Below are 27,467 nucleotides of genomic sequence, written 5' to 3'. Positions count from 1 at the left end.
TCAGTAGGCTTACTCTAATTGGAAATAATAGGATTAAAAACATTAGGATTCTCTTTAACTGAACCGTTTTTTTTCAGTACATGCACCCATGGATAGACACACACATACATATTCTCTCACTTATGTAAATCTTTGTTTTATTTTCAAATTATATTTGGAACTTCATGGGGGAGAGTATATATATATATATATATAACCCAAGACTGTTTCCTCTTTATTTTCTCTTTGTTCAGAACAAACAAGCTCAGGAGGGTCTGATGACAGACAGCAAAAGGGCTGGGTCAGTTCTAAGCCTTTTTCTGCCTGCCACCCCCTCAGCTGCAAATTATCCACCCAAAGCCCTTTTTCTTCTGTATGTTTGCAAAGCTGAAATTTTCCTTTCAGTTCTGTTTGTACTACCTGGAGTGGACTGGGCAGAAAGGAACAGCAGCTTGAACATGATTTCGGAAAGAAACTTCAGGCATGAACAGAATTAAGCTTTCCGATTCTTCAACCACCTCTTCCAGAAACTGTTGGTTTTAGAGGGGAGGAGAGATACCAGAGCTTTATTACTCATTTCTGCATATATCTTTGAATATTATTGTTCAGAACGACAGTATTCCACTTAAAGTCTCAGAGCACATCTACACCATAAAATTAATGCTGTTTGATACTACTTTAAGTACTGTAGCTCCATCCTTTGGAATTGCGGGATTTGTAGTTTTAGAAAGTCTTTAGCCTTTTCTGCCAAAGAGATTTGTACTTCTCTCAAAAGTACAAATCCCAGGATTCTGTAGGATGGATCCATGGCAGTTAAAGTGGTGTCAAACTGCATCATTTCTGCAGTGTAGATGAACTCTTGGGCCCTGTGCAGACTGGCCTGAAAGACCGGCCTGGGGGCAGAGTCGGAGTGTCATGCCCAGATTACATATGCCCCGGCTCTGTCCCCAGGGCACCATGACACCGTGCACGCTCCACACAGCGCGTGGCATCATGATGCTCCCCCGTTGCTGTGTCTATATGACGCAGCACAGAAGGAGCACCATATAGCTGTGCTGCTGTGGCTATGGTGCCCTTTCAAGGGTGCAAAAAGGAGCCGCTTTTTGCAGCTCCTTTTTGCACCCTCGAAAGGCCGGATCAGGGCTGGGGGCCGGATCAGGGTGAGGTTGCGATGACCGCAATCTGGTTAGGAAACTAGTGGCATCCTGCCGCCCCTTTGGGGTGGTCTGTCAAGCCCCTTATTTGGATCTTGGAAGAGTTGCATTTTCAGTTTACAAAACCAAAATTACAAAATCCCTGAGACACTGACAAGCTGGGAGTCATAATACCAAAAAGAAAGACCCCCCCCCCCAGTTCTAAGTAAATTAATGTTTGTTTAATGACATGTAGTGTAGAATTTAAATGCTATCAGCACAAATAATTTAATATTTCAGTAGTTTTCTATTTTCTGTGACTGGGCAGTGTATGTGGGGGGTTCATTTTGCATACAACTGATCTTAAGTCTGCACAGTTTATATAAGCCTAGGCTCATTCGTCATATATACTATAATAGTATTACCAGTGTTTTGTAAGCTGTGGTTAAATTATTTGACAATTCCCATCTGGTCTTCAGGTGCTGATTGTTATTTGCTGCTTGACCTTTGTTGCAACCTCTCTAGCTTTCCTTCCAATTAACTTTCAGCTTCCATTTTTCATAATACTCCAAGTCATTTTCCCCAGCCTTCCCCTCTAGCCAGTCTCCCTGAATTTTTAAGGCACATTTATATAGTAAATATCTTTATACAGAAATATTTTTACTGTATCAAGAATAGTTTATTTTTATTTCATACAAACCATTTTTACCACACTCATCTACTTCATGTAAAAATAAATAAATTAACAATCTAAACCACACAACAGAAAGAGGATGAAAAGCGATGAAAAAGGAAGAAGAAATAAAATTAAAGAATCAGCTTTTAGAGTTAAATAGTTGCTCTTTTGAGAACCATCTGGAATGGAAGCAGCTTAGGGAGAAGAGGAATGTGATGGAACTAACCTCTTAATGTGTGTTCGCGCCTTCAAATCACCTCTCAGCTTAATTCAGACCCCATGAATTTTGAACTGTGCGGTATGTTTAGCTCTTTTAAAAAAGTACATATTCAAATGTTGAAAGAAATCTGTTTGTCATAATACATGTTTTTTTTCTCACCTTGCATTGATCATACTTTTGTTTTGTGGTTGATCAGTTGAAGGTGAACATGGGCCTAAGTTGCAAGTTTGATTGTTGAAGGACATATAATAATAACAAATAAAACTTTTATTCTTATCCTGCTTTTTGTGGAGACAATCAAATCGGCATACAAAGATTAAAATACCTCGATATATACATAATACCTCTCCCCCATATCTCTAGAGGAAATCTTGTAGGAAGCAATGTGAATTAATTTGAGGAAAATAATTTGAGCTACTCTTCTTAATGGCTAGTTTGCAACACAGAAGTATTGCAGAAGAGGCACTGCTTCTTATTTCTTCCTCTAGTTTAATCCGATTTGTAGTGAAGGCAGGGAGATGCACAGTGGAGCTAGTCTCCCTGGAAAGCTAATTAGATGACATGCTTTGTATCTTTCTCTCCTGGTATTTCACTGATTCCTCATGTTCTTTTCTTTTTACAGCACTCTTTTTTGATATATTTCTCAGTATTTTTATTATTTTGTGTAACTGACTTGCAGACTCTCCTGCTTCTTGGATAAGGGAATGTTATTGTCATATTGAGGCCTATCATGATTTGAATTTCATTTCGGGAAATTGATCAGAATCCTTTTGGTTTGTCTCAGTTAGAGGAAAAACATCAAATCAGTTGTTTCATGCTTGAAGTGTTGTGTAGAATTTATTACAGCATTCAATTTTAGAAAACTCTGAACAGTTGTAAACTGTATCAAAGATGCATACAGTATATAAGATGTCATTCAAGCAGCTGTAGTCTTTTACAATCTTGCTCAGAAGTATTTTATGACCTCTAGTGGTAGTATAGAGAAAATGTTAATTTTTGGCTTTTTAAGGCAGATAATCTTTTAAAAGAATTTTTTGAGTTGGGAAATGCAGACACATGCACACACACAAGTTTGCATACACACATATCATACACACAGCGTTACCAATTTCCGGGGAATTCCTTGGAATCTGGGGAATTTAATTAATGTATTTCCTAGGATTTTGATTGAATATTCTGGTAAGTATTGGGGAATTCTGGGGATTTTGGATTTTGGCAAAACATTGTGGGGAATATCTTCGAGGCTTGTTGGCAACACTGCATACACAGTAGGTGATGAGGGTGAGAAATACAGTAGGATGGGAGCCTTTGTTTAATGAATGGATAGCTAAACCCAAGTACTATAATCTATCCAGAAGCCACCTTATACCAGAGCTTGGCAGTGTTTCTAGAACTAGAACCAGTTGGTGGACAATGGAGGGAAGTAGATTTCATCTAAATATAACAAGGAACATCCTAACTCTGAAAGCCATTCCATGTGGGATAGACATCCCTAGCAGGTGATAGATTATCCTTCACTTGAACATACCTAAAACAGGGCCCAAATAGCAGTCATGGGTCTTAAATTTTACTTCTCCTTTGTGACTGAAGAAGATGGTAAATTTTAGCAAACCTAAAGCTGGACCAAATCTGGAAGGCCCAGCTAAACCTTGGATAATCCTGGACAGGAAGGAAGGAGTATAATAGGACTTCCTTGACTGTATCCTTCAATGATTTTCAGTGCTGACAATATGAATCCTTCATTGGATTTTCAGTGCTGGTAAATCCACTTGAATAAAGGTAGAAAGGATATTTGACGAAATAATAAAAAAAATGGTTCAAAAGTATGTTGTTTTGACTGTCAACAAACCTTGTGAGAAGAATCCTGGATTAAATACAATCTTTGCAGCTTGGGAAAATGTTTTTTTTCCTATGCAAATCAACCATATGTGAATTTTGCATTGACCTAATCGTCAATTACAGCATTTTCTACACTGAAAATGTCGTTTTCAGCACATAAAATAATAGTTCTGTGTAGAAATATTATTTTATCTACAAAAATGCTGTTTCTTGCAGTTTTCTGTACAAAACAACCCTGTGCTAACTTTGCACAGAATAAGTCCTGAATTTTGGAAATGCTTTTTTAAAAAAATGCATGGTTTTTGGTAGAAAATAGCTGGAATTACTTTTTGTTATCAAAATTCAGTTGTACAACCTTAATAAACTGTGCCCCTTGGAGCATTTGTGCATAATTTCTCCCATTTTCATAACTTTAGTAGTTATTGAGATTGTGCATAATTCTAGTTCTGAGGATTTCTCTTGAGCAAGTATTTCACAATCATGAGGCAATGAAACCTTAAAAGAAAAATTAAAGTGAAAATCTTAGAGATCTGAATTCTGCACCCATCATAATATTCTTCATCTGATGTTAGAACTGCAGCTGAATATGGTTTTTCATCTTGGATTTTTATTCCAAATTGTTTTCCCCAAGCCACTTACAGTGTATCTTTGCTTCCTTCTAAAGTTAAGGAACTACTGCACAGTACTGGCAATCACTGCTCACATTGTAAAATATACAATTCCAGTGTGTTTTCTGATTAGGTTATAATTACTTGTGCAGGAATCATTTTTAAAAACACTGTCATGTTCAAAAGTACCAGTAATATACTCAACTATGAGTCGACCTCATGTATAAGTCGAGGGAAGGTATTGGTGCCAAAATTATGGATTTTGCCATGACCTGTGAATAGGTCGAGGGTAAAACTTAGAGGCTCCTTCAGTGTGTGTATGTGTGCATATGGCAAGAGAGAATCTCATTGAGCCTTTTGTTCATCATTACAGCCAGATGTGCGGGCGGGAGAGCACTCTTAAACACACAGCGATATCAATCAGCCGCCCAGGACTCTTTCTGTTTGGCTTGCTAAACTCCTCTCAGCAAGGCATGGGGAAATCTGAAAGCACTGCTATCACATTTCCATAGTGACCTGTAAATATGTCGATCTGGGATTTGGGGATCAATTTTTGGGCATAAATTTTTAGACTTATAGACAAGTATATAGGGTAAGTTCAACACTTTAAAACATGATATAATCATGGGTCTTGTCAGTAGAGGCACCTTTTCTGTAGAGATTACTTTGCAGTGTTGTCTAGCAGATAAAGTATTTTGGGATTCTCCCCACCCCAAATGTGCTTGTTTCTCCAGGTCTTTGGGGGGATTAATAGAAGACATTTCTTTTGGGAGCCCTGGTGGTGCAGTGGTTAAATGCTGGTACTCTAGCCCCAAGGTTGTGAGTTCAGTCCTACAGGGCTCCAGGTTGACTTCCATCCTTTTGTAGGTCAGTAAAATTAGTATCCATCTTGTTGGGAGCAATTGGCTTGCACATTGCAAACTGCTTAGCATGTGCTTAGTTCACTATGAAGATGCATAGAAGTGTAAAGTGCTATCGCTATTGCTGCCTTTTTTTACAAGTACAGGTACCTGTACAGGTATATCAGTTAATCAAGCAGGTAAATTCCTGGGCATTACTTCTTTAACAGAAATTTTGCAAACAGAGGTAAAAACAATGCAGAAAGAACGAGATAGGTTCTGACACCACAAAAAAGAAAAGTAGTTCAACATGTTTCAGCAGCCCTTTTATTGAAAACGTAACATTATGCACACATGAAGTGAAACCACCAGGTTGAGTAAGCCTTGCATAAGTAAACAAAAACACTTCTAGAGACCGCTTAAAAGAGTATTCCAAAATCAATTATGGGATGATTTTTTACTTTCCCCAACCTCCATTTTTTCTTATGATTTCCATTTTGGAGGCCTAACATATGTATGCATTTCAGTCATGGGGGGTGGATGGGGTGAGAGAGGCTCATTTGTTTTTCCCTTTTCCTTCTGTTTTGGTCTTCATGCAGGCTCAGTAAGTGATTCTGGAGGCAGCTGTTGTTTACCTTGCCTCTTGTATGTAAACACACTCAGCTACAAGTGGGATCATCTAGAGCAGTGGTTCCCAGACTTGGGCCCTCAAGGTGTTTTGGACTTCAGTTCCCAGAAGTCCCTGTCAGGTTGACCAACAGCCAGGAATTCTGGGAATCAAAGTACAAAACATATGGAAGACCAAAGTTTGGGAACCATTGATCAAGAGTTGAATTCAGTTCTTTCCCACCTCAAGCTTTATTGCATTCCAGCACTGAAGGTCTGTCATTCACCCAATACTGTACTGTATACTTTTTATTACCATTGACATCCTGTCCTTTCCTCAATACTGTGCCTGTTTCTACAAAATTGAAAAGACATACAATTAAGAACAGTTACACAAAGAGAAGTAAAAGGGCAATTAAAAGACAAAAAATAAAAACCAGCAGAATACACCATAAACCGTACAGCATTTAAGGGCCCTTTCAATCAATTCCCAGGAAGCTTGTGTGGACCAAAAATTGTATTTATCACCAAAATCACAAAATGTTTTATACACTTTACATGCATGTTATTTTAGTTGTGATACTATTTACATGGCGGCTCTGCTTTTAGGCTCTTGTGTATATTAATTTACTTCTATATCATGCTTACCATACTTTTAATGATCTAATGCAGGGTTTCTCAACCAGGGTTCCTTGGAATCCTAGGTTTCTGCAAGAAGTCACTCCAAGTACCCCAAAAGATTGTGACTGAACCCCCCCCCCCCACATCCTTTGAGCTGTGGATACAATAAAGTTTATGGGCAGGATTCTTGAGGGTTGAAAACAATTTCAAGGGGTCCTCCAGGGTAAAATGGTTGAGAAAGGCTGTAATGTGTGCATCAGCTGATTTTCATATCTCAGAGAGAATTTGTTAAACCTCACTCTCCTCTCCTTTTCTTCCTGGAACTGCTGTCCAGCTAATACTCTTGTATCGTTTTGAGGAGGCTCAATTGCTGTCTTGCTGTGTTTTCTTACAGGTACAGGAGAAAGTGGGAAAAGTACATTCATTAAGCAGATGAGGATTATTCACGGAACAGGCTATACAGAGGAAGACCGGAAAGGCTTCACAAAATTGGTTTATCAAAACATTTATTCTGCTATGCAAGCTATGATCAGAGCTATGGATACTTTACAAATACCATACTCGTCTGAGCAGTGCAAGGTACGTGTGCATAAACGGCTGTCACTCAACTGAAATTTATTCCTTTTTGGAAATAAATGGCGGGTTACATACTACCAGAAAGTACACGCAGAGCACGTACTAGGGTTAGGAAGGGGCGGCGCTTCCGCACCCCCTAACCCTAGTACGTGTTCTGCGCGTACAAAACGGCGGCAGCTGTTCCACACGGCCACTGCCTTTTTGACATCTTGGACGCATAGCGTCCAGACGTGTTGCAGCGGAAGTGACGCCGCAAAAGCGCACCTTGCACTTTGCGGCGCCACTTCCGGGGTCCAGGAAGGAGCGAGATTTCTGTGCTCCTTCCTCGGAGCGTCTGGGAGTCCCGCGGTTTGGCCGCTGTGGCTCCCGGACGCTGCAAGCAGCGGTAGCAGGAGACCGCTGCAACCCGGCGGTTTGTAACCTGCCAATAATAGGACAGCAAAACAAATAGAGTTAAAACTCACAAAAGAATGAGTTTATGGGAAGATGTTGGATTTTTAGGAATCTGGGTATACTGGGGTTTGGCTAAGAGATACAAAGTAGGTAGAGAAATAGGTGTGTGCTTCTTTCCTTCCTTTTTTATCATCAGTATTTCTACTCCTATCAGTCCAAGTCACTGGTGTAAGCCCTGATTAAAAAGAGCTTGGAGACATCCTAAACATCTTTTCAAATCCTGATTAGTAAGTAAGGAAGTTCATATGACTAATCCAGATGCAAGCACTTTGCTTTTTGGAGTCTCCTCGGCAAACCTAGTTCTCTTGAGATATGATTATACCTTTTTGTTTCCCTGAATTAATTTTAAAACACCTATATCAGCTCTGTTACAGAATGCTTCTTTTTTAAAGACAGTCCAGTGGAAATATTTTATTTGCAGTAATAGAAGAGCACATTCAGCAAAACAATTCCATACATTTTTTGCTCAGAAGAAAGAATCATTAAGTTTAATGGGTTTTATTTCTGGAAGATTGCAGAGCTAGCATTGTGTAGCATTTTGAGCATTGAACTCTGGCATTGTTGTTGTTCATGCCTTCAAGTTGTTTCCAACTTAGGGTGACACAAAGGGGAACCTATCATGGGGTTTTCTTGGCAAGAGTTGTTCAGAGGAGGTTTGTCATTGCCTTCAACTGAGGCTGAGAGCATGTGACTTGCCCAAGGTCACCCAGTGGGTTTTATTGACTGAGCTGGGAATCAAACTCTGGTCTCCAGAATCACAGCCTAACACTCAAAGCATTATGCCATGCTGGCTGTACTTTGGAGACCAGGGTTCAAATCTCCACTCAGCTACAGAAGCCCACCTGGTGACCTTGGGCAAGCCTCACTCTCTCAGCCTCAGAAGAAGGCAAAGACCTCTGAACAAATCTTGCAAAGAAAATCCTGGAATGGGTTCACCTTAGGGTTGCCATAAGTCGGAAATGAGTGAAAGGCACACAACAGCAAAGAACAACAAGAAAGAATAGGATTGCAGTTAAGATACATTAGGATGTGCAGGTGGGGACAATACAAAGAAGAGCAGCAAAAAGAGATGAAAATCATACAATAATACAAGGCACAGGGAAATACTGATTTTTATGAGGGATAATACAACGTGAATGAAAATTGCTATGATGGCAGTAATGCACTTTGAGTGAAATATTCCACAACCCCTTTAAGATGGCAGATAATTCCACAATCATTCTTAAAGCATCCAGAAAAACATCTACTTAGTGGGCTCAAATTGCAGCAGGTGAATGATACCAGTTGTTTACTTAAAGTTGTTTTTCCACGGTAGTATACTGTGTGTTTTTTTGTGGAGGCATTATGTTGGTGCCCAAAACAACAGAAAATGCACATCTGTGTTTGACATTTGTTTCCAAAGTATTGTGGCTGGATGGAGTCTCAAGAGAAATTGAGGAATTCTAGATACCTCCTATAATGGCTATGCAAATATGAGTTGCCAGTTGTGACTAGATGTAATAAATTATACTTCTACAGATTGTTCTTTGATTGTTTAATCTTTACTGTTTGTGTTCACCTGATCCAGCAAAGCCACAAACAAATATGCTGTAAATGAAGGCACGCCACAGTAGAGTGTTTCAGATCCTTTCATCTACACGGTAGAAACAATAACACCACTTTAACTGTCATAGCTGCCTCCTGCAGAATGTAGTTTTGTGAGGCACCAGCACTTTTTGGCAGAGCAGGCTAAAGATCTTGTAAAACTACAAATGCCAGGATTCTATAGGATGGAACTAAAGCACTTAAAGTGGTATCAAACTGGACTATTTCTACAGTGTAGGTGCACCCCTAGTGAGTGTGACTCAAGAATTAAGAGCCAATGTGGCTCTTAAATGTGTTAATTACATTTAAAATTAACTCTCAAAGCTCTGCCCCGGCCTAATTTTCTCAGGTGTCAGTCTCAGAAAGTGGGGTTCCATTTTACTGCAGGAATGACACCAGGCCTTTGAATGAAATCCAGACTGTGACTGCTTTCAGATGTCTATTATCTTTATAAATGTTGCCCATAGAGATACTTTTTGATGTAGATATCATATAAGCATTTGAAGCACAGCTGGGAACTGTGCAGTCCTCCAGATGTTGCTGAATTGCAGCACCAAGTTTTCTTCACCTTTAGGTTGGCTAGGGGAATCTGCTGGGAATTGCAATTTAATCGTACCTTGAGATCCACGTGATTCCCACTGTGATTTTGAGGCTAATAGAGGTTTATCTTTATAATCTGAAGATGCTGAAAGGAGGATTTTAAGAAAAAGAAAAGGTCTTTGTATATCTGCAAGAATGTAAGAAATTAGTTTTGAATTTATGATTTAAAAATACATTTCTTTTTAAATAAAAGCCTTTCAGTACTGTGAACATGGGGTGAATATAGTTTCGAAATTTAAGGAATTTAAACCACACGGACTGTGGTTACATTAAGAAAACACAATTTTAAAAAGGAGAAAAAGAAGGAAAACAATCACAACCAATTTAGTGAGGATGCATGGAAGTACAAAATAATTAAACCTTCAAGTGGTCAATATTCTCTCAGGAAATTTTGAACTGGGGGCATAACTTGGAGAATATTTTTGGATTTCAACTCCCAGAATCCCCAGATTTGAGGAACTGTGGTCCAGATTATTTTGCAGTGGGTTTGGATTTGGGATGTGTGAATAAAATGATATGCTACTAACATGGGATAGCATATTTCATAAATTTGTCTGGATCCAACAACCTTAATCTGTACATAAATATGTCTGTTAATAAGCTAACCCAAAGATTTTATGATCACTTGACAAACTGCTTCCAAATGTATAAATGTCTCCAGTACATCTAGCTGGTTGAAACTGAACTTGGAAATGTGCCTTGAATCAGTATATTTAACTAAGGAATCAAAATGGAGTGGTTTCTTTCAACCCACACGATACAGTCTAAAAAAACAAATTAAGCAACTGATTTTGGATAAAAAAAAACCTTCTGAGGCTACTTTCATCATTGCTTAATTTGAATACTTGTTTGACAAGATATAATTTCAAGTGGTCAGTGTTCTGCCAGTCCTTTTCACAATAATTAGTCCATTTTCTAGTGTAGCTCTGTTTATTATGTCAGCTTAGGTTTCCTGGGACTATTTAGAAAAACAGTACCTATGGCGGGATACACACCGCCATATAGTACGTACTGTATACGTACTAAGGTTAGGAAGGGGCGGTGCTTCCGCACCCCCCTAACCCTAGTACGTATACAGTACATACAAGATGGCGGCGCCCCTTCCACATGGGCGCCGCCATCTTTACGTACTGGACGCATAGCGTCCAGACGTGTCGCGGCGCTTATGACGTCGCGAATGCGCCTACGGCGCCTCGCGACGTCATAGATGCGCCGCAGAAAGAAGCTCTGAAATGGAGCTTCTTTTTTGCTCTGCGCGGGAGTCGCGCGGTTTGGCTGCTGCGGCTCCCGCACGGAGCAAATGGCGGCGGCGGGGGAGCGCCGCAAAGCGGCGGTCTGTATCCCGCCTTTGTCTGTTCTTTCATTTAGAAAGAATCAAAGTAAAAATATGTTCATGTTTGTTTGAATTTCCAGACTCTCTTTCTTTAAGCATCTCTGGACTGACTGCTATGTGAGGTGCATCTACTTTAAGTGCTGTAGCTCCATCCAATGGAATCTTGGGATTTGTAACTTTACAAGGCCTTTAGTCTTCTCTGCGAAAGAGTGTTGGTGCCTGATCCAAGGATTCTGTAGGATGCAGCCATGGTAGTTAAAGAGTGTCAAGCTACACTATTTCACAGTATAGATGCACCTGCGGTCTCATACCTTGGTACTTTAGAACAGGAGTGGATGGCAGATTTTTTTATGGCTTCTACATATGATGATAAATTACACTTAAAGAGTTATTAAAATACAAACTGTGTGTGCTGCTGTACTTTGCATGGTATAACTGCACCACCAGCAGCCTTTGTCAGCTCACAGACACAAACCCTATTGGGTTTATAAAGACTTACACTTTAAAATGCCGAGCCTCTGACATATGCCAATCATAGTATTGTTTTTCTGAGCAATGGGTTAGAGGGGAAAGATGTGCTAAGACAGAGTTGAGGGGAAGGGGACAGAAAATGAGAAGTGTAGCTAGGAGAAGAGATGGTAGAAGGGGAAAGAATATGAAAAACCAAGAGTGGAGAATGTATTGTGGCTCCAACCATTCAGGATACAATCTGGAAGGTGGAGGATTGCCAGTGTGGTTTGAGCGTCGGACTATGACTCTGGAGACCAGGATTCAATTCCCCACTTGGTCATGGAAACCCATTGGGTGATCTTGAGCAAATTGTACACTCTCAGCCCCAGAAGATCCTACGATAGGCGCTCCTTAGGGTTGCCATAAGTCAGAAATGACTTGGTCAGACAATGACAATAAAAGGGAGGTGGGGACAGAACTGGCTAACATTAACAAAACATTAGAAAAAGCCAGAAATCATCAATCCTGTAGTACCACATTCATTGACTCCTAAGGCAGCAAATAATGAGGAAGCTCAGTATTTCATCAGCATAAGTGTTTAGAGGACAGGGCAGGATAGCTTTTGTACATCCCTTGCCATTTATTTCACAGGGGAAGGATGGAAGGCCCCATGGCCAACCAGTTCCTCACCTGCCCCCTAAGTGTATAGATACCCCCCAGGCCTAAATGGTCACTTCCGCTGTTGCTGAGATGTAATAGGTTCAATTCAGGTGTATCTCATGGCTCCAAACAACTATAGCTACTTGGGATGGAAATGTTGCATTTCAAGCAACCGTTCTGGTATGTCTCAGCTACTGTGCATTCATTATGAGGCGAAATGTTCAGTGCAGCACGGACCCATACAAAATGGCAGTACTTAGTTGCTATGACAACCTTATTTGACTTTTTAAACAGAGAATTCTGACATTTTTTTCCAGAGGCAAGAGTGAGGTTTAGGTGATTGCTTCCACCGTTATCTCAATTCACTGTTCATTTTATGTCAAGGCCCATTCGTCTTGTTCTGTTCTGTATAAAGCATTTGTAAGGGCTAATGCTAAATGCTGAGGGACAACCTGGAATCTTACCTAACATAAACCACCAAATACCACAATTATAGTCCTGCGTATTTGATCTTACTGCATATCATATGTTTGTGCACCTGGGAGTACTGTAATAGCAAAGTTATTGTCTTTGTGTCTGTATCGCCTCTAAAGCAGATGATGTTGGATTGCAACTCCCGTGACCCGTCACCATTGGCTGTGCTCACTAAGACTGATAGAAGCTGCAATCCAACAACATTTTGAGGCTTATGAGTTGCTTGTCCCTGCTCTGTTATAAGGTAAACATTTCTTACTGTGATCACAGGTAGTCAAAAGCCTTACAAAGCCTGTTTGTATTGAATGAAGAAAGGCTGTGTATGAATTGTTCTGTATAATCTGCAGTGAAACCATGATTTGCTGAAATCATGCTTCATGATGGGGAATGGAGTACTGTGGATTTGAAGAACAGAAATCCAGGCTCCCTCCCTCCGTTTCTCTGCTTCCCCTGCTTTCCTGGAAATAAATACAGGCACAGTAATAGGAAACATCACATGCCGGTCAATCTGGCTTAATTTTCATAGGAAACATATTTGATGTGGATAATGCAGAATTGTGTTACTTAACAATGGTAATGAATGCTTTCATCTGCTGCCATTGACTCATCCTTTTGCTCCTGAGAATGACATTCCAATTAATAGGAAAAGAGCAAGAGAGCCAGGACAGTGCAGGTGCAAATCCTGGCCTGTTTGGGTTCCTTCATATGCCAGCATTTTTTGTCTGGCATATGAAGTATGGGGCTAAACCTAATGACATTTCCATCATTTTGAACAAGTGTCTGTATTCTTAGGCTACTGCTACATTCAGAATTACACCACTTCTGGGATTTGTAGTTTCTAGTGACACCTGAGCTCTATCAGAGAAGGCTAAATAACTCACAAAACTACAAATCCTAGATTTCTATAGCATTGACCATGGTAATTAAAGCAGGGTCAAAGTGCATTAATGCTGCAGTGTAGATGCAGCCCTTGTGAGAAGTACTTTTATGGGCCAGAATCCTGTTGGGCAGTTATGAATGTACAGTTATGCATTCATAACTGCTACCTATTCATGATACCTACATAGCCCCTAAACAAGTGAAAGCCCACCAAACTCAGTTATCAGTAAGCAGTGGGTTGATGGGGGTTCATTTTCCTGTCATTTGAGACACAGCTTTATGTTGTGCAACCCCTTGTGTGAGCTGTCTCTGGCACGAAAGGGATTTGTGATGGGTCCTTTTTCTGCCTGTTGCACTGGAGATCATTGGCAGGATGGGGCAGAAACGTCAGGCAGAGGCTTCTTGATCAACAGTGGAAACTTGCAGTGTTACTTGCAGTTGACTGTGGTGGCCTTTGCACAGCTCTTGTCAGCTTTGCCTTAGCCAAATAATGAGCTGTTCTTTGCCTGTTCTGTAGTATCTAGCAGAAACTTAGAACACTTCTGAGGGGAAATGTAAAGATGCCCACATAATGTTTCCTGGGAGGGAAACATTATGTGGGCATCTTTACATTTCCTCCCAGAAAACTTCTGTAAAGCCCGTATGTCAAAAATGAGCCTGTAATTGTCAAAGGCTTGCTATTGAGGTTATGTAGAGCTATGTACAGCATGACTAAAGAGATTTATTCTGTCTTCAAGAAGAAAAATAAAGTGTGAACGCTGACCATGCAACACAGAAAAAATGGAATAGACTTGTCCCCCCATGTTTGCGGCTTTGACTTTTGCGGATTTGATTGTTCCTGGATTTTATTAATATGCTCTTCCCTCCACATTTGTGGCTTTGACTTTTGATTATTCATGGATTTTATTATGTTCTCTCTATGAATATCTAAGTCCTCCACTGCAAGTCTATGGTCAACTTTAACCAAAAGTCCCACTGAGGGATTCCTAGAGAGAACACTCCACTCGGCATTTATAGCTCCTCCAGCCCAGTTCTGTGATCAGTGGTTGGCAGATGTTGGCCACAGCACTGGAGGACCTAGAGATTCCTAGAGAGGTGTTCTCTCAGGTAAAAACATAGTGTTTTTGTTATTTGCAGTTTTTTCCACATTCACAGGCGTCCTGTGTCTCTAACCCCAGTGAATGTGGAGGGACGAGTGTAGTTGTTTCCCCCCCCCAGTTGATTTGATCATATATTGACTTGAGCATACAGCTGTTTGCTCAGTCTGTTTTTGGTGTAACATTATCCTTGTCCCTACATGAGAGATAGAGAAGGGTGCAGCTGGTACTTGGGTGCTGCTGGTTACTCTTTGTTGTTTGCCTGTTGTAGTCGGATTTTGCAGTTTCATGCTGACTAAATTGAAAATGTACAACTGTCCCCCTCCACCCTGACCCAGGAGGATGGCCAGATGATTGAAAAAGTGGACGCAGACAAAGTAACAACACTAGAAATCAAACACGTGGAAGCAATAAAGAGGTTGTGGAAGGACTCCGGAATCCAAGAATGCTATGATAGACGGAGAGAATACCAGTTGTCAGATTCGGCTAAATAGTATGTACACTTTTGCCAAACTTCATGTTATTATAAAAGGGTTCCTCATGCAACCGTTTTCATCTGCATCACATTGCAAGGGTACGGGGAAAGAGCCCAATTTTGTTTTTTTTATTTTGCCTTTCATAATTATGGAATTTCAAAGCAGCTGTTCTTACTCCTAATATATCAAAAGCTGTTCTAGCTCTAAACCAGCTGAATATCATTAATGGATGAGGAAGAATAAATCAAAATTAAATTCACACAAAACAGAGGTGCTCCTAGTTAGCCAAAGGTCAGTTTAGGTATATAGATCCAAACTGTGCTAGGTGGAATTCTAGTTCTCCCCAAAACTCAGGTTTTGAAGCCTAAGACTAAGGTTAGAAAAGCCCTATTGGTGCTTTCAGAATTTGTTGAAATTATCAATTTTGAAAATGTCAAGATTCACAATTAATAAGAGAATTAATTAGTAAGACAAGTAACAAGTAAGGTAATTAATATCTTGACATTCATTGTTCCTTACCTCAGAAATCTTCACATTTGCAATGTTGGTATGGTTTGCATGGGCAAAGTCATATACATATTTCAATACTGCAAATATATGAAATGCATAGAATTGAAAAATGCACATACACATATTAGTTGATGGAGGAAATATATATAACAGCCTTTTATTACAAGCCATAAAACAATGTCTTATCTATAAAAATGTGCATATCCTGAAAAGTACAATTGTATAGATTACAGAAACTGCATACAATTTCCACAAGGGAAGACAAACCAGTGTTTCATATCAGAAAATCTGGTATGAACAGGAAGAGGTTGGTATTTAGATGAGTTTTGTAGAAATGCAGTGAAATCAGAACTCAACATTGTCACATCCACACCCAGAATATCTTGATTTTCTAGATCATGATTGTGTTTCTTTTTCATGCTATGCTATCTATCAATTTGATTTATGGATTACTTTTGTAGTGAACATAGTCTGGTTTAAATCTATCTTAAACTCATTTATGGTTACATAATGCTTTTTGATTGCATCTGCCTTACAAATGTATGTTTGGCTCTGCAGTTACCTATCAGATTTAGACCGTATTGCCATGCCATCATTTTTGCCATCTGAGCAAGATGTTCTCAGAGTGAGAGTACCCACCACTGGAATTATAGAATATCCTTTTGAGCTGGAAAGTGTTATTTTTAGGTAAGTTTAGTTATTTATCTAGCTACTTTGCATAGAGCAATGATACTGAATTACTAGATACAACAGTATAACTCTTACTTAGTTGCAGTATAACCACCACCCCCATATTACATGGGGGTTATGATTCAAAACATCTGTGGATACCTGAAACTGTGGGTAATAGGGAACGCTATTATTTTCTCCAGTCTTCCATATTCTCTGCTATGTTAGGCTATGCCTGCTCTGCTTCTGTTTCAGTTCTACCCATTGACTTTTGTATATTTGGCATGGGTAATTATTGGTACACTTTGACTGTAATATGCTTTTCTCTTGAACAATTTACTGGTACAGCCATTCTTTCCATTCTTTGTATGTACCTATTATATAGTTTAATGGCATATAGAATTAATCCATAAAACTCCAGTCATATTTCTGCTAAAGGTGTCTATAGTCTTTAAACACACTTTTTGATCTTTATGGAAATTTAGACAACAGTAGTTCTTCAAAGTGAGTATTCCCCCTCCCATCATCAATGCAAGTGGATTTAACCTAGCGTTACTTAATACCAAAATAAAATGGGCATTTAAACATTATTTCATCAGTGAAGAGGCCCATTTTCACCACTAGCTGTAGTAGTGCATGGAAATGTGCTAAAAAAACTGCAAGGAAAAATTGGGTTATTGCTCACAGGAAACATGTTTCTTTTGCTAACAAGCATGTGAAGAGCCAGCATGGTATAGTGGTTTGAGTGCTGGAGTAGGACTTATGGAGACCAGGCTTTGAATCCCCTACTCAGCTTAGAAACCCATTGGGTGACCTTGAGCAAGTCATGTTCATTCAGCCTCAGAACAAGGCAATGGCAATGGGAATGGCAAATCTCCTGTGAATAAATTTTGCCAAGAAAGCCCTTTAAATAGGGTCATTGTAAGTCAAGATGAAGGTACATAACAAAATATGCATGTAGCTGGATGTAAACCTGGCAGCATATGGGCACTGTGATTCTATATATGGCATGAAGTACTCATATCAAATTTGCAGATGACACCAAATTAGGAGGAATAGCTAATACTCCAGAGGACAGGATCAAAATTCAAAATGACCTGAATAGACTAGAAAGCTGGGCCACAGCTAACAAAATGAACTTCAACCGGGAGAAATGTAAATGAAATGCACAGATATAGGATGGGGGACACCTGGCTTAAGGAGACTACATGTGAAAGGGATCTAGGAGTCCAAGTAGACCACAAGTTGAACATGAGTCAACAGTGTGATGCGGCCGCTAACAAGGCCAATGCAATTTTAGGCTGCATCAATAGAAGTATAGTGTCTAGATCAAGGGAAGTCATAGTGCCACTATATTCTGCTCTGGTCAGGCCCCACCTGGAATATTGTGTCCAGTTCTGGGCACCACAACTCAAAAACGACATTGAGAAACTGGAGCGTGTCCAAAGGAGGGTGACTAAAATAGTGAAGGGTCCAGAAACCATGCCTTATGAGGAACGCCTTAGGGAGCTGGGGATGATTAGCCTGGAGAAAAGAAGGTTAAGAGGTGATATGATAGCCCTGTTTAAATATTTGAAGGGATGTCATATTGAGGAGGGAGCAAGCTTGTTTTCTGCTGCTCCAGAAACTAGGACCCGGAGCAATGGATGCAAGCTGCAGGAAAAGAGATTCCACCTCAACATTAGGAGGAACTTCCTAACAGTAAGGGCTGTTCAACAGTGGAACACACTTCCTTGGAGTGTAGTGGAGTCTCCTTCCTTGGAGGTCTTCAAACAGAGGCTAGATGGCCATCTGTTGGGGATGCTTTGATTTAGATTTCCTGCATGGCAGGGGGTTGGACTGGATGGCCCTTGCGGTCTCTTCCAACTCTATGATTCTATGATTCTAATACCTAATACGGCTAGCAAATCTAGACATGCACTCATAGATTTTGCAGCTGCTCTTTCTGTAGCTGCTGTGAGTTGTTAGGAAGCTCTACTGGTGCTACACTCAGAAGGGACTTGCACTGGGAGGGTGCCTATATATCTTAGAGCAGCTGGGGAAGGAACAGAATAAAACCAAGTGTAGATTTGCTGTCCCTGTGGCAGGGGACCAACAGGTGCTCCTGCTATCAGATATTCTTCATAGTAAAGAAGACAGATATCATGTGTCTGAAAGATGCCCTGGAAATTGTTTTCACTTAATTACTTAACTTTCTGTTTACAGGATGGTCGATGTTGGTGGACAGAGATCAGAAAGAAGGAAGTGGATTCACTGTTTTGAAAGTGTTACCTCCATTATATTCTTAGTTGCCCTGAGCGAGTATGACCAAGTCTTGGCAGAATCTGACAATGAGGTAAAACAAAAATAATTTTCCAGTTTATTTCAGACAAACATGTTTTATTGTTGTAAATTATATTGTCTATATCAATTTAAGGCATGTCTGCAGGGAAGCATGGTTTCTGAGAAAGCATATAGAAGTAATTTCAAAAATGTAGAGGAAGGAAGGGAAGGCATTGGCCTTCCAGATGTTTAGGATTAGAATTATGTAGTCTCTTGCCACTGAGGATATTGGGTTGGATGCACTAGGTTAAAATATATGGAGGGTCAAAGGTTAACTAATTCTGTAGCAGAATGGAGAGTGAGAGAAGACTGTATGGATGGAAGTTTGGCACTCAGCTGATATGGAACTGCTTTATTATACTTCACATAGAAATGATCTGATGCTTATACTTGTGAGACTAAGAAACCTATGCAGCCATATAAAATCATTCTTATACAGCATCCATTCCATTCTAATAAGATAGTCCATACAGTTTATGGTCGGACGAAGCAAAATGAAATCTCTAAATCACTCCAGCCTTTATATTTATGCATTTTAAAAAATTGTGTTAGAAAAGAGAGATAATTTTGTCATGTTACTCTCTCCTAGGGTAAGTTAAGACCTTTTCTTTTTTTCAGTTTGAGAGCATAATGGGATGTGAGGTTCTTCCTGGACCAATGGTTGGTGAGATTAGCCTAGACCGCGGGTAGTTGCACTGATTTAAATCTAGCTAATGTGTTGTCCAGGATTAATGATTAAACTTGAAGCACTTGTCTGGGTAAAAAACTAGATAGAGGTTCAATTCCCAATAGCTCATTTGCCCTGGGTAGATGCAGTCTGGATTTGCTAAACCGGTACCGAATCTCTCTGGAAAGAAATTCCTACTACCTTTATCCCGATCGAAACCCCTCAGTGCCATCCGCCCCGCTGATGTTCACATTTCAAAAAGTAGCGCTTTAAAATGGCACCTCCTTGTTGTCAATCAAATTATTTCTAAATCACTTCCGCTCTCGTCATTGGTGACGTGTCATGCAGACATGAGCCAATAGCATGGGTGCTCCCCCCCTTTTAAAAAAGAATCTGGTGGCAACGTTCACATATTCTGTCAATTTGGCACATAAGAAAAGAGACAGACACGGGGAGCCTTGGCCATTGGGGCACCTTTGCCTGTAGTGCCTTTCAAAAAATAGTGCCATTAGTCTCTTTAAAAATAAAATAAAATCCAGCGTCAACAGCATGAGTGTTTCCTCACCTTTTAAAAAAATGTAGAGGCAATGTTAACATATTCTGTCAAATTGTGAAATTAACAACAAAAACAAAGCCTTTCTATGAGGGTAGGGAAACCAGAGGTCTTCCATTCCAGTTTTATGACTAAAAGGAATTCCAAAATGACCTCCATTTAGGTCCTCCTTCCAGCTCTATGCCCAGGATTAACCCCAAAATGTGCTACCTGGGATCTATGCCCAGGGTTAACCCAAAACATGCTCCCTGGGGTTGCTTGGGGCTCTTCAAGGGAAGGAAGGAAGGAAGGAAGGAAGGAAGGAAGGAAGGAAGGAAGGAAGGAAGGAAAGGGCTTGTCTGTCAGGGGGCGAAGGAGGCAGTCAGGCAGAAAATCTGTTTAAACGGAGAGCATGTTTCATTTGCATAAACTGTAAGCATTTTTTTTAAAAAGCCGCTTGCAAAGTGTTCCTCCCACCCACTGCCCACCCTCTGACCTTTCTCCCTCCCCCTGAACTCAACCCAATCATGACGGGGTCAAGTTCACATTAGCTTGCACTGGGTTTTTCTAAAAGAAACAGGGACTACCCTGCTTTCAGAAAACTTAGGCTAAGGGAGATTTGCCCTGGATTGGGTGTGCAAAACTTCAATCCAGGTGTTCAAAACCGTGGGAATTTACCACTTTTAAACCAGTTTGGGAATCGGGGTAATAGGTAGTCTGAATGTCTCAAGAATATAATGGGATTTGGGTATAAAATACGCTTAATTTCAACACTAAACAGTACTGTAGCAAAGCATTTTTTACTGTATCACTTTTTTTTTTTTGCAGAACCGTTTGGAAGAAAGCAAGGCCTTATTTAAAACAATCATCACATACCCTTGGTTTTTGAATTCATCAGTCATTTTATTTCTAAATAAAAAAGATCTTTTAGAAGAGAAGATTATGTATTCTCATTTAGCTACCTATTTTCCACAGTTCACAGGTAAATGGTCTTTTCAAGTGTTTCTCTCGGTCAAGTTATGAATGCAGAATGCAAATCTGCTTTATTCAAAGATATAGCTGTGTTAGTCTGTAGAATCAGTATGTAGAGCACATGTAATACCTTTGAGACTAACTAAAGAAAAAAGTTGGTAGTATGAGCTTTCATAGACTTAAGTCTACTTCTTCAGATGCATTTGGACTTTATGCAGTTCACTTTATTCAGTTCACTTACATCAAGGGGAGGTGGGTGGGAATAGTTAGTACTTCAGTTTTGTTCGACCCCAACTCCCATCAGTCCTAGCAATTGTACTCAATTGTGAATGAGCATGGGGGCTAAACTCCAATGTCATTTGGAGGGCTACATGTTCCCTGCCCTGGCGTATATCATCATTACTCTGATGCTCAATATGTCAGCTACCTTAGTTACCTTATCAGGACACAGCTGGTGACACTGTACAGACGGAACAATCAATGCATATCATCTCAATTGCAGCAGCACTTGATGTCAGATTTTTGAATCCAGTAAATGAATCGCTACAGCAAATTTTCAAGATGTTAACATTTCCCTGCAGTAGCCAATCTGAATATGGTTGCCTGAATATAAGTACTGTATTGCTGTGTGCTTTCAAGTAATTTCTGACTCATTGTGCCCCAATGACGACCTTATCATGGGATTTTCTTGGCAAGATTTATTCAGAGGGAGGTTGCTGGCTTTGCCCTCCTCTGAGGCTCAGAGAATGTGACTTGCCCAAGGCCCCCCAGTGGTTTTCCATGGCTGAGTGGGGATTTGTATCCGGGTCTCCAGAGTCATAGTCAAACCATTACACCATGCTGGCTCTAAGTAACTGCATATGCAAAAACACAAAGCAAGTAATGGAGAAAGTAAGATAGCAAGGATTGTCTTTTAAAGTCGTTGTTTTGCTTCCAAACAGGTCCCAAGCAAGATGTCAATGCTGCTAAAGAGTTCATTCTGAATTTATACCAGGAACAGAATCCGGACAAAGAGAAAGTGATCTATTCCCATTTTACATGTGCCACTGACACAGAGAACATTCGATTTGTCTTTGCTGCTGTGAAAGACACTATCCTACATTTGAATCTGAAGGAGTTCAACCTGGCATAGGCAAAAGGGAGCTGTTGCTCTATCTGCTCATTTACATTCACTGGCCAATATACTTTGTACTTAACACTTACAAAAGATGGCTCTCTCTCAGCATTTTCAGCACTTGTGTCTTTGCTGACTACGGAAATATTTCATTGAACAGAAATGAACTCCACAGATGATTAGAGTTTTTACTCTATATACAGTCAACCCTCCATTTTCACAGGAGATCTGTTCTGGAACCCCCTGTGAAAACAAAAACCGCCAATATTCAAGCCCCATTGGCTTGAATGGTGGCGCTCCCTCCATTTCCCCTCACCATTTGCTGCTCTTGCAGAAGTGAGGGATTCAGATCCCAGGTCCGCGAAAATGGAGGGGCGACTCTACTTTTTATTTAATTTTTGTGTTTTACATGATTGAAGAAAAACCTTTCCTTATATAAGTCTGACCCACCCAAAGTTTGTTGTATTTGAATTATGTATTTAAACCAAAGATGTCTTGCTACAACATTTTTATATTAAATGCTTTATAAAATAGATTACTTGTTTGGGTATGAATTAAAAAAAAGATTTATTAAAATTAGTACTTTACATTTTTACTGCAAAGGTTACTCTTGTCTTCCAAGAACATGTTCTAAATTCATTATCTTTGATATGTAACTGGCCACATTGTTTCAAACATAGCATTATAGCTAATTGCCAAGAGGTTTACAATTTGGGACTTTCAGATTAATTAAATTGAAATAAAACTCCCATCCACTGTGACTGGAACCCATAAAAGACAACTGATAAGATCATATACATGTCTGCATTTTAGATTGTCTCCAGCTCCAGTGCCTATAGAAAGTTTCTGTTTGGCAGCCTATGGACTGAAGCCTAAAGGCATCTTTAGAAAAAAGGTCACTAAAGAGTAAAAGCAGTCTAATGTGCTTGTTTATTTTCCATTTTACTTTTTAGTTTTATTTTCGGTTTAGTGACATTCAATTAAATACATTAGGTGTAAAATGACGAGTGCCTTTACAAAGAAACTTTGTGTGTGTGCTAGTCTTTGCAATTTGATGGTGTTATTTTGTTCTAGTGACAAAACTAGGAAGGCCTCATGTCAAATGACATTGTCAAAATGGTGTAGAATCCCCTTTAGAATCCTTTTGCCAGGCCATCTCTTGAAGAACTGAAGAACTAAAATGCATCAGAGATACAGATAAATATAATAACAGAATCAAAATTAAAGGAAGATGGGTTTAAACAGTATAAGAGCCACTGAAATATTTATTGTACACACTTAGAAGTTGCAATATATGTTGCCTGTAACTAATGCTACAGCTGTAAATGTAAATGTATATATGCTCAAATCTGATGACAGTGTCAGTTAAATCAATGAATAAGGATAGCTTTCATATTTTTGAGAGAGACCATACAATTAATACTTTGGCATTTCTGGGAATTGTTGACTTAATTTACATTTTGGCATATCAAGGAATAAAATGCAATGTGTTATTGTAACCACCTCAGGTAGTTACATAATGGAGCAAGCATGAGTTTATATAAATACATACAATTTGAAATGCCGTTTACTTTATTTGGCATGACATTTACTTTATTTAGCTTTTACAACAAAGCTACAGATTGGGTAACTTAAGCACCATCAGCAAGGCCTAATCTCCTTCACCACAATCTTCCAAACAGCAGTTTGAAAAGAATATTCTGGCAGCAGACATTAACTACATGCATCAAACTATTCACGTTTCACTTATGTAATACACTTCAACATTTGCATTCCTTTTCTCTTTCATGAAATAATTTCTCCAGATACCCATGTGTACACATTATTGCATAGCCTTACCAAAATACTACTACTAATAATAATAATTATGTAACCTTCCACCATTGAGCTGTTACTTGATTCTAAAGTTTTGCATGGAAAAATGTTATCAACTGTTTTGAATTTAAATGGTAAGACAAACGTTAATAGAAGTTCTCCAAATTATTATTCTTTTAATTCCTTTAATTAGAGAATGAAGCATGCAGTATGGCGATGGAATTTAAAAAAAGGTTTGCACAAGATACAGTCAGCCCTCAACTGTCCGGGGGGTTGGGGCACAGGATTCCCGTGAAAGTAGAAAACCATGAATATAGGCCCCTAATTATTTTACATGAGAGAACTACTATAGGCATTTCTAGGTCTTCCAGTGCTGAATCGCAATGGAGAACCTATCAATGTTTACAGAACAGTTCTCCCTAGGCTTTTGTAGGTCCACCACTGGAAGTGAACCATAGAATCATGCTGGAGGACCATGGGTGTATATTGGGCAGCAGAGGAGGTAGTAGAAATACAGTAATCTGCAAATAGTCAAATCTGCAAATGTGGACGGGGCGACTGTATTATTGAGGTCAAAAAACACCGAATACTGTTTCAGTGCATCTGCTGTACAAGGTTTTTGTGAATTTACTTCAAGTTAGTGTTAAAAGTAAAGACCATGCCATTCAAAGCAAATTGCCAAGGCACATCCATACTCAAGTTATAATTTCAATAAATTCATATTTTTTGTACATCTCATCATGAGGCACCAGAATATTTTGTTTAATTTTGTATTGTATAAAAAAGTGAAAGTTAAAAATGATATTACAGTACCAGAAACTGTTTATTTGTATAAAAAACTAGGTAACCTCATGATTTACACATATTAGTAAATAAAAAGGCTTTTTTTGAATAAACTGGTCAGCAAGTCATTCATATAATATAAGAGCAGTGCTGGTTAAATCAGTCTTTCCCTGAACAATTAAACTGAATTTAAGTGAATATTAGTAGGTGATGCATCATTTTATAACACACTAAATTAAAATTCATCTGTCCTAAGACTGCTCTAGGCTTTAAATCTTTTGCAGAATATGTGATAGAATCAACAGAAAAAATATTTAATTTTAAACTCCTGATTTAAATAATTCTGTATTATTTATAAAGTTTACATCCAGTAACCCACAATTTGGCAGATTCTCACTGACAGAGCAGTTTGGCCAGCACTGACCAATGGAGATGTTTCAATCAAAATCAATTTGTGTGAATAATCACAGTCTCATTTCCCTTCATATGCCAACAATGCAACATGCCAAGCTGTGATCAAGTGTAAAGTAGTTTGAGTTCTGCAGTCTTCATTTTGTCCATCTTGTAAACCTTACGCCAAAGGTCATAAGTTTGTTTGGTTCTCCCTTGCTTCTTCCAGCTTAGAGAGAATCCACTGAAAATTCAAAAGAAAATGTATTTCACTAAAATCACACATTTAAATAACAATAGTGCAATCATCACTAGACAAGACAGCATACCATTATACTAAATGACAGTCCCTGGTTGGCTTCCTTTTACAAAGTTACAATGGTTAATTACATCCACAGCTCTAACCCCCACTCTTTTTTTGGTCATCATTGAGGTTGGAGGTCTTTACCGAAACCCACTTTTTCTCTGAAATGACATAATCTTCAGTAACTTTGGGGTCCTTCAAAGGCTCCTAAATATGCTTGTCACTGTGCATTCAGCTATAGGAAAATAGCTGGACTTTCTGTTGCTTCCTCATTCTCTTACCAGCAAGAAACTAGTTGCTTTGGGTAGCCAAAGCAGTGAAAATGGGCAGGGTGTAGATGGGAGATGTAGCTCAGCTCTGCCTGCTGAACTATTATGCTACTTCTCCACAACCTAGGATGTTGTTTCATATCTCAACAATGACACAGGTAGGGCTACTGCCAGACTCTTAAATGAGCTGACATTTCTGAGAATATGGATTACGGAATATGTCATATGGACATGATATTCCAGAGAATTTACCAGTCCAGCATTGACATTTCAGTGTTCCTAAATGATTATGCTTTTACATAGGCAATTCGGTTTAAAAGTTTGGAAGTTGTTCCTTGCACTGTATTTAGTCATTACTCTAACTGTCCTATTTGGCTGCAGTTCCTTGACACCTATTATTATCATTCTCAAGGAGTTTTCACCGGAAGAGGTATCTCTACAAACCACTATGGAAGCCTAGATATTGTTTATATGCTAAACAAACAGGGAATGGCTGCTTGTTCAATGTGCACACATTAGCAAGAACAGATGACTCTGGATTAAGATTGTGTTTGCATATTATTTCTAGGGAAATTTCAGGTTATAAACGTATAGCACTTCAATAATACATTTGCAATATTTACCTTGGCATCAGATGGTGTTTTAAAATTAATTATTTTCCCAAACTCTTTGGCATGGAACACAGATTTTACTCGTTCCTACAAAGTAAAAACAAAAAAGTCAGAGCACCTACCAAAACTATATGCGTAGTTAATATTAGTCCCTTATGCTTGCATAATTTTGTTTTATGGTGGGAAGGTTGCTGCAGTGGTAGGAATTCTCTACCTCCCTCGTTCAAAAACCCCAATCCTTCTAAAAACTCTCATTCATGCTGCCTCCTCCTCAACACGCTTTATAAAAAGTGTGTATGTTTGGATGAGGGTGGGAACTGCACAAAAAGAAACAGACAAATTTTCTTTTTGAAAACAATAATTTAGAAAGAAATGCTATGTAAAACTGAGAGTTTCAAAATGGTGAAAAATATAGCTGTACAGAAATTTTAATAAAAATATTTATTTTATATAATTGACCGTATAAAAGCTATTTCTTCCATGAGACACCAGAATATAATGGCACATGAGAATGGAGAACTTGAGACTGGTGTACAGTTATGGAAAGAAAGGCAATGGAATCGCTTCCTTCTTTGTTACTTCACATCCTTCACTACTCCAAGGCAGGGGCATCTCTAGGGGGTGCGAGGAGTACATAATGCACAAGGTGACACCCTAATAGTGTGTGTGGGTGTGTGTGTGTGAGCGAGAGAGAGAGACACTACTGCTTCCCAAACATATACAGTACCTTTTGGCAGAAATGGGTTGTGGGGTTAGCCTGCATCTCTTTAAAATGCTGGAGCTCAGCAGAATAGATGGTGTGATTAGGATGAGGCTCAGTGGAAGGAGAAAGGGGAGGCCCTACATTTTTAAAATAATTTTTAATTAAGTTTTTAAAAATTGTTAAAATTGTTCTTACATTTTCTTTAAAAACATGACATCTTACCAAATTTTCACTTTAACCACATGAAATTATGTATATGTAAATAAATTTAGGCTGGGTGTATGATACTGTAATTTAATGATTTAAGTTTAAGTTTGCTAGTTGTTTATGTCACAACTGTTGCTATCACTATATACAGGAATTATGATTAACACCAGTAACACCAGACACTACTGTTCCAAGATTGAATAAAAAGTGCTGCCTTACAGAAAATAAGGGTACCCTCCCAAAGGCTAATTTTCTGTGACAAAATACAAGGAAGTGACATTAGTAGAGTAGGGCTAAAGAAGGGAAAGAAAGTGCTGCGGCAGTAAAGGTAAAAATCCAACCTTTGATTTTACAATGAAATTTCACATGTACTTGATCTGTGTGTATTTCCTCCGTATTTATTCAGTAAACTACGGTATTTGGGGGGGGGGGGAGGCGGAATCATAGGTGGTGCTCTACTGGCTTGATAAATTTGATGGTTATAGAAATAGTACAG

At 39.2% G+C, this 27,467-nt stretch overlaps 2 protein-coding genes across 2 annotated transcripts in view; one reads left to right on the top strand and one right to left on the bottom strand.

The window, feature by feature from the left end:
* The window catches only part of LOC121920627 (guanine nucleotide-binding protein subunit alpha-14-like), a 42,522-nt gene extending 20,114 nt beyond the window's left edge, over nt 1–22,408 (top strand). The window contains exons 2-7 of the mRNA XM_042447757.1: nt 6,916–7,100; nt 14,966–15,120; nt 16,172–16,300; nt 18,488–18,617; nt 20,632–20,785; nt 21,717–22,408. Coding sequence (XP_042303691.1) covers nt 6,916–7,100; nt 14,966–15,120; nt 16,172–16,300; nt 18,488–18,617; nt 20,632–20,785; nt 21,717–21,907 — 944 coding nt within the window. The 3' untranslated portion in view covers nt 21,908–22,408. The remainder of the gene's footprint in view (nt 1–6,915; nt 7,101–14,965; nt 15,121–16,171; nt 16,301–18,487; nt 18,618–20,631; nt 20,786–21,716) is intronic.
* Nucleotides 22,409–22,812: 404 nt separating this feature from the next.
* The window catches only part of VPS13A (vacuolar protein sorting 13 homolog A), a 208,378-nt gene continuing 203,723 nt past the window's right edge, over nt 22,813–27,467 (bottom strand). The window contains 2 exon segments of the mRNA XM_042452020.1: nt 22,813–25,121; nt 26,074–26,148. Coding sequence (XP_042307954.1) covers nt 25,071–25,121; nt 26,074–26,148 — 126 coding nt within the window. The 3' untranslated portion in view covers nt 22,813–25,070.

Source organism: Sceloporus undulatus, chromosome 2 (genome assembly GCF_019175285.1).
Source record: "Sceloporus undulatus isolate JIND9_A2432 ecotype Alabama chromosome 2, SceUnd_v1.1, whole genome shotgun sequence".
NCBI classification, from domain to species: domain Eukaryota; kingdom Metazoa; phylum Chordata; class Lepidosauria; order Squamata; family Phrynosomatidae; genus Sceloporus; species Sceloporus undulatus.
The sequence above is the reverse complement of the archived record's forward strand: the minus strand, read 5'-3'. Positions and strand labels throughout refer to the sequence as shown.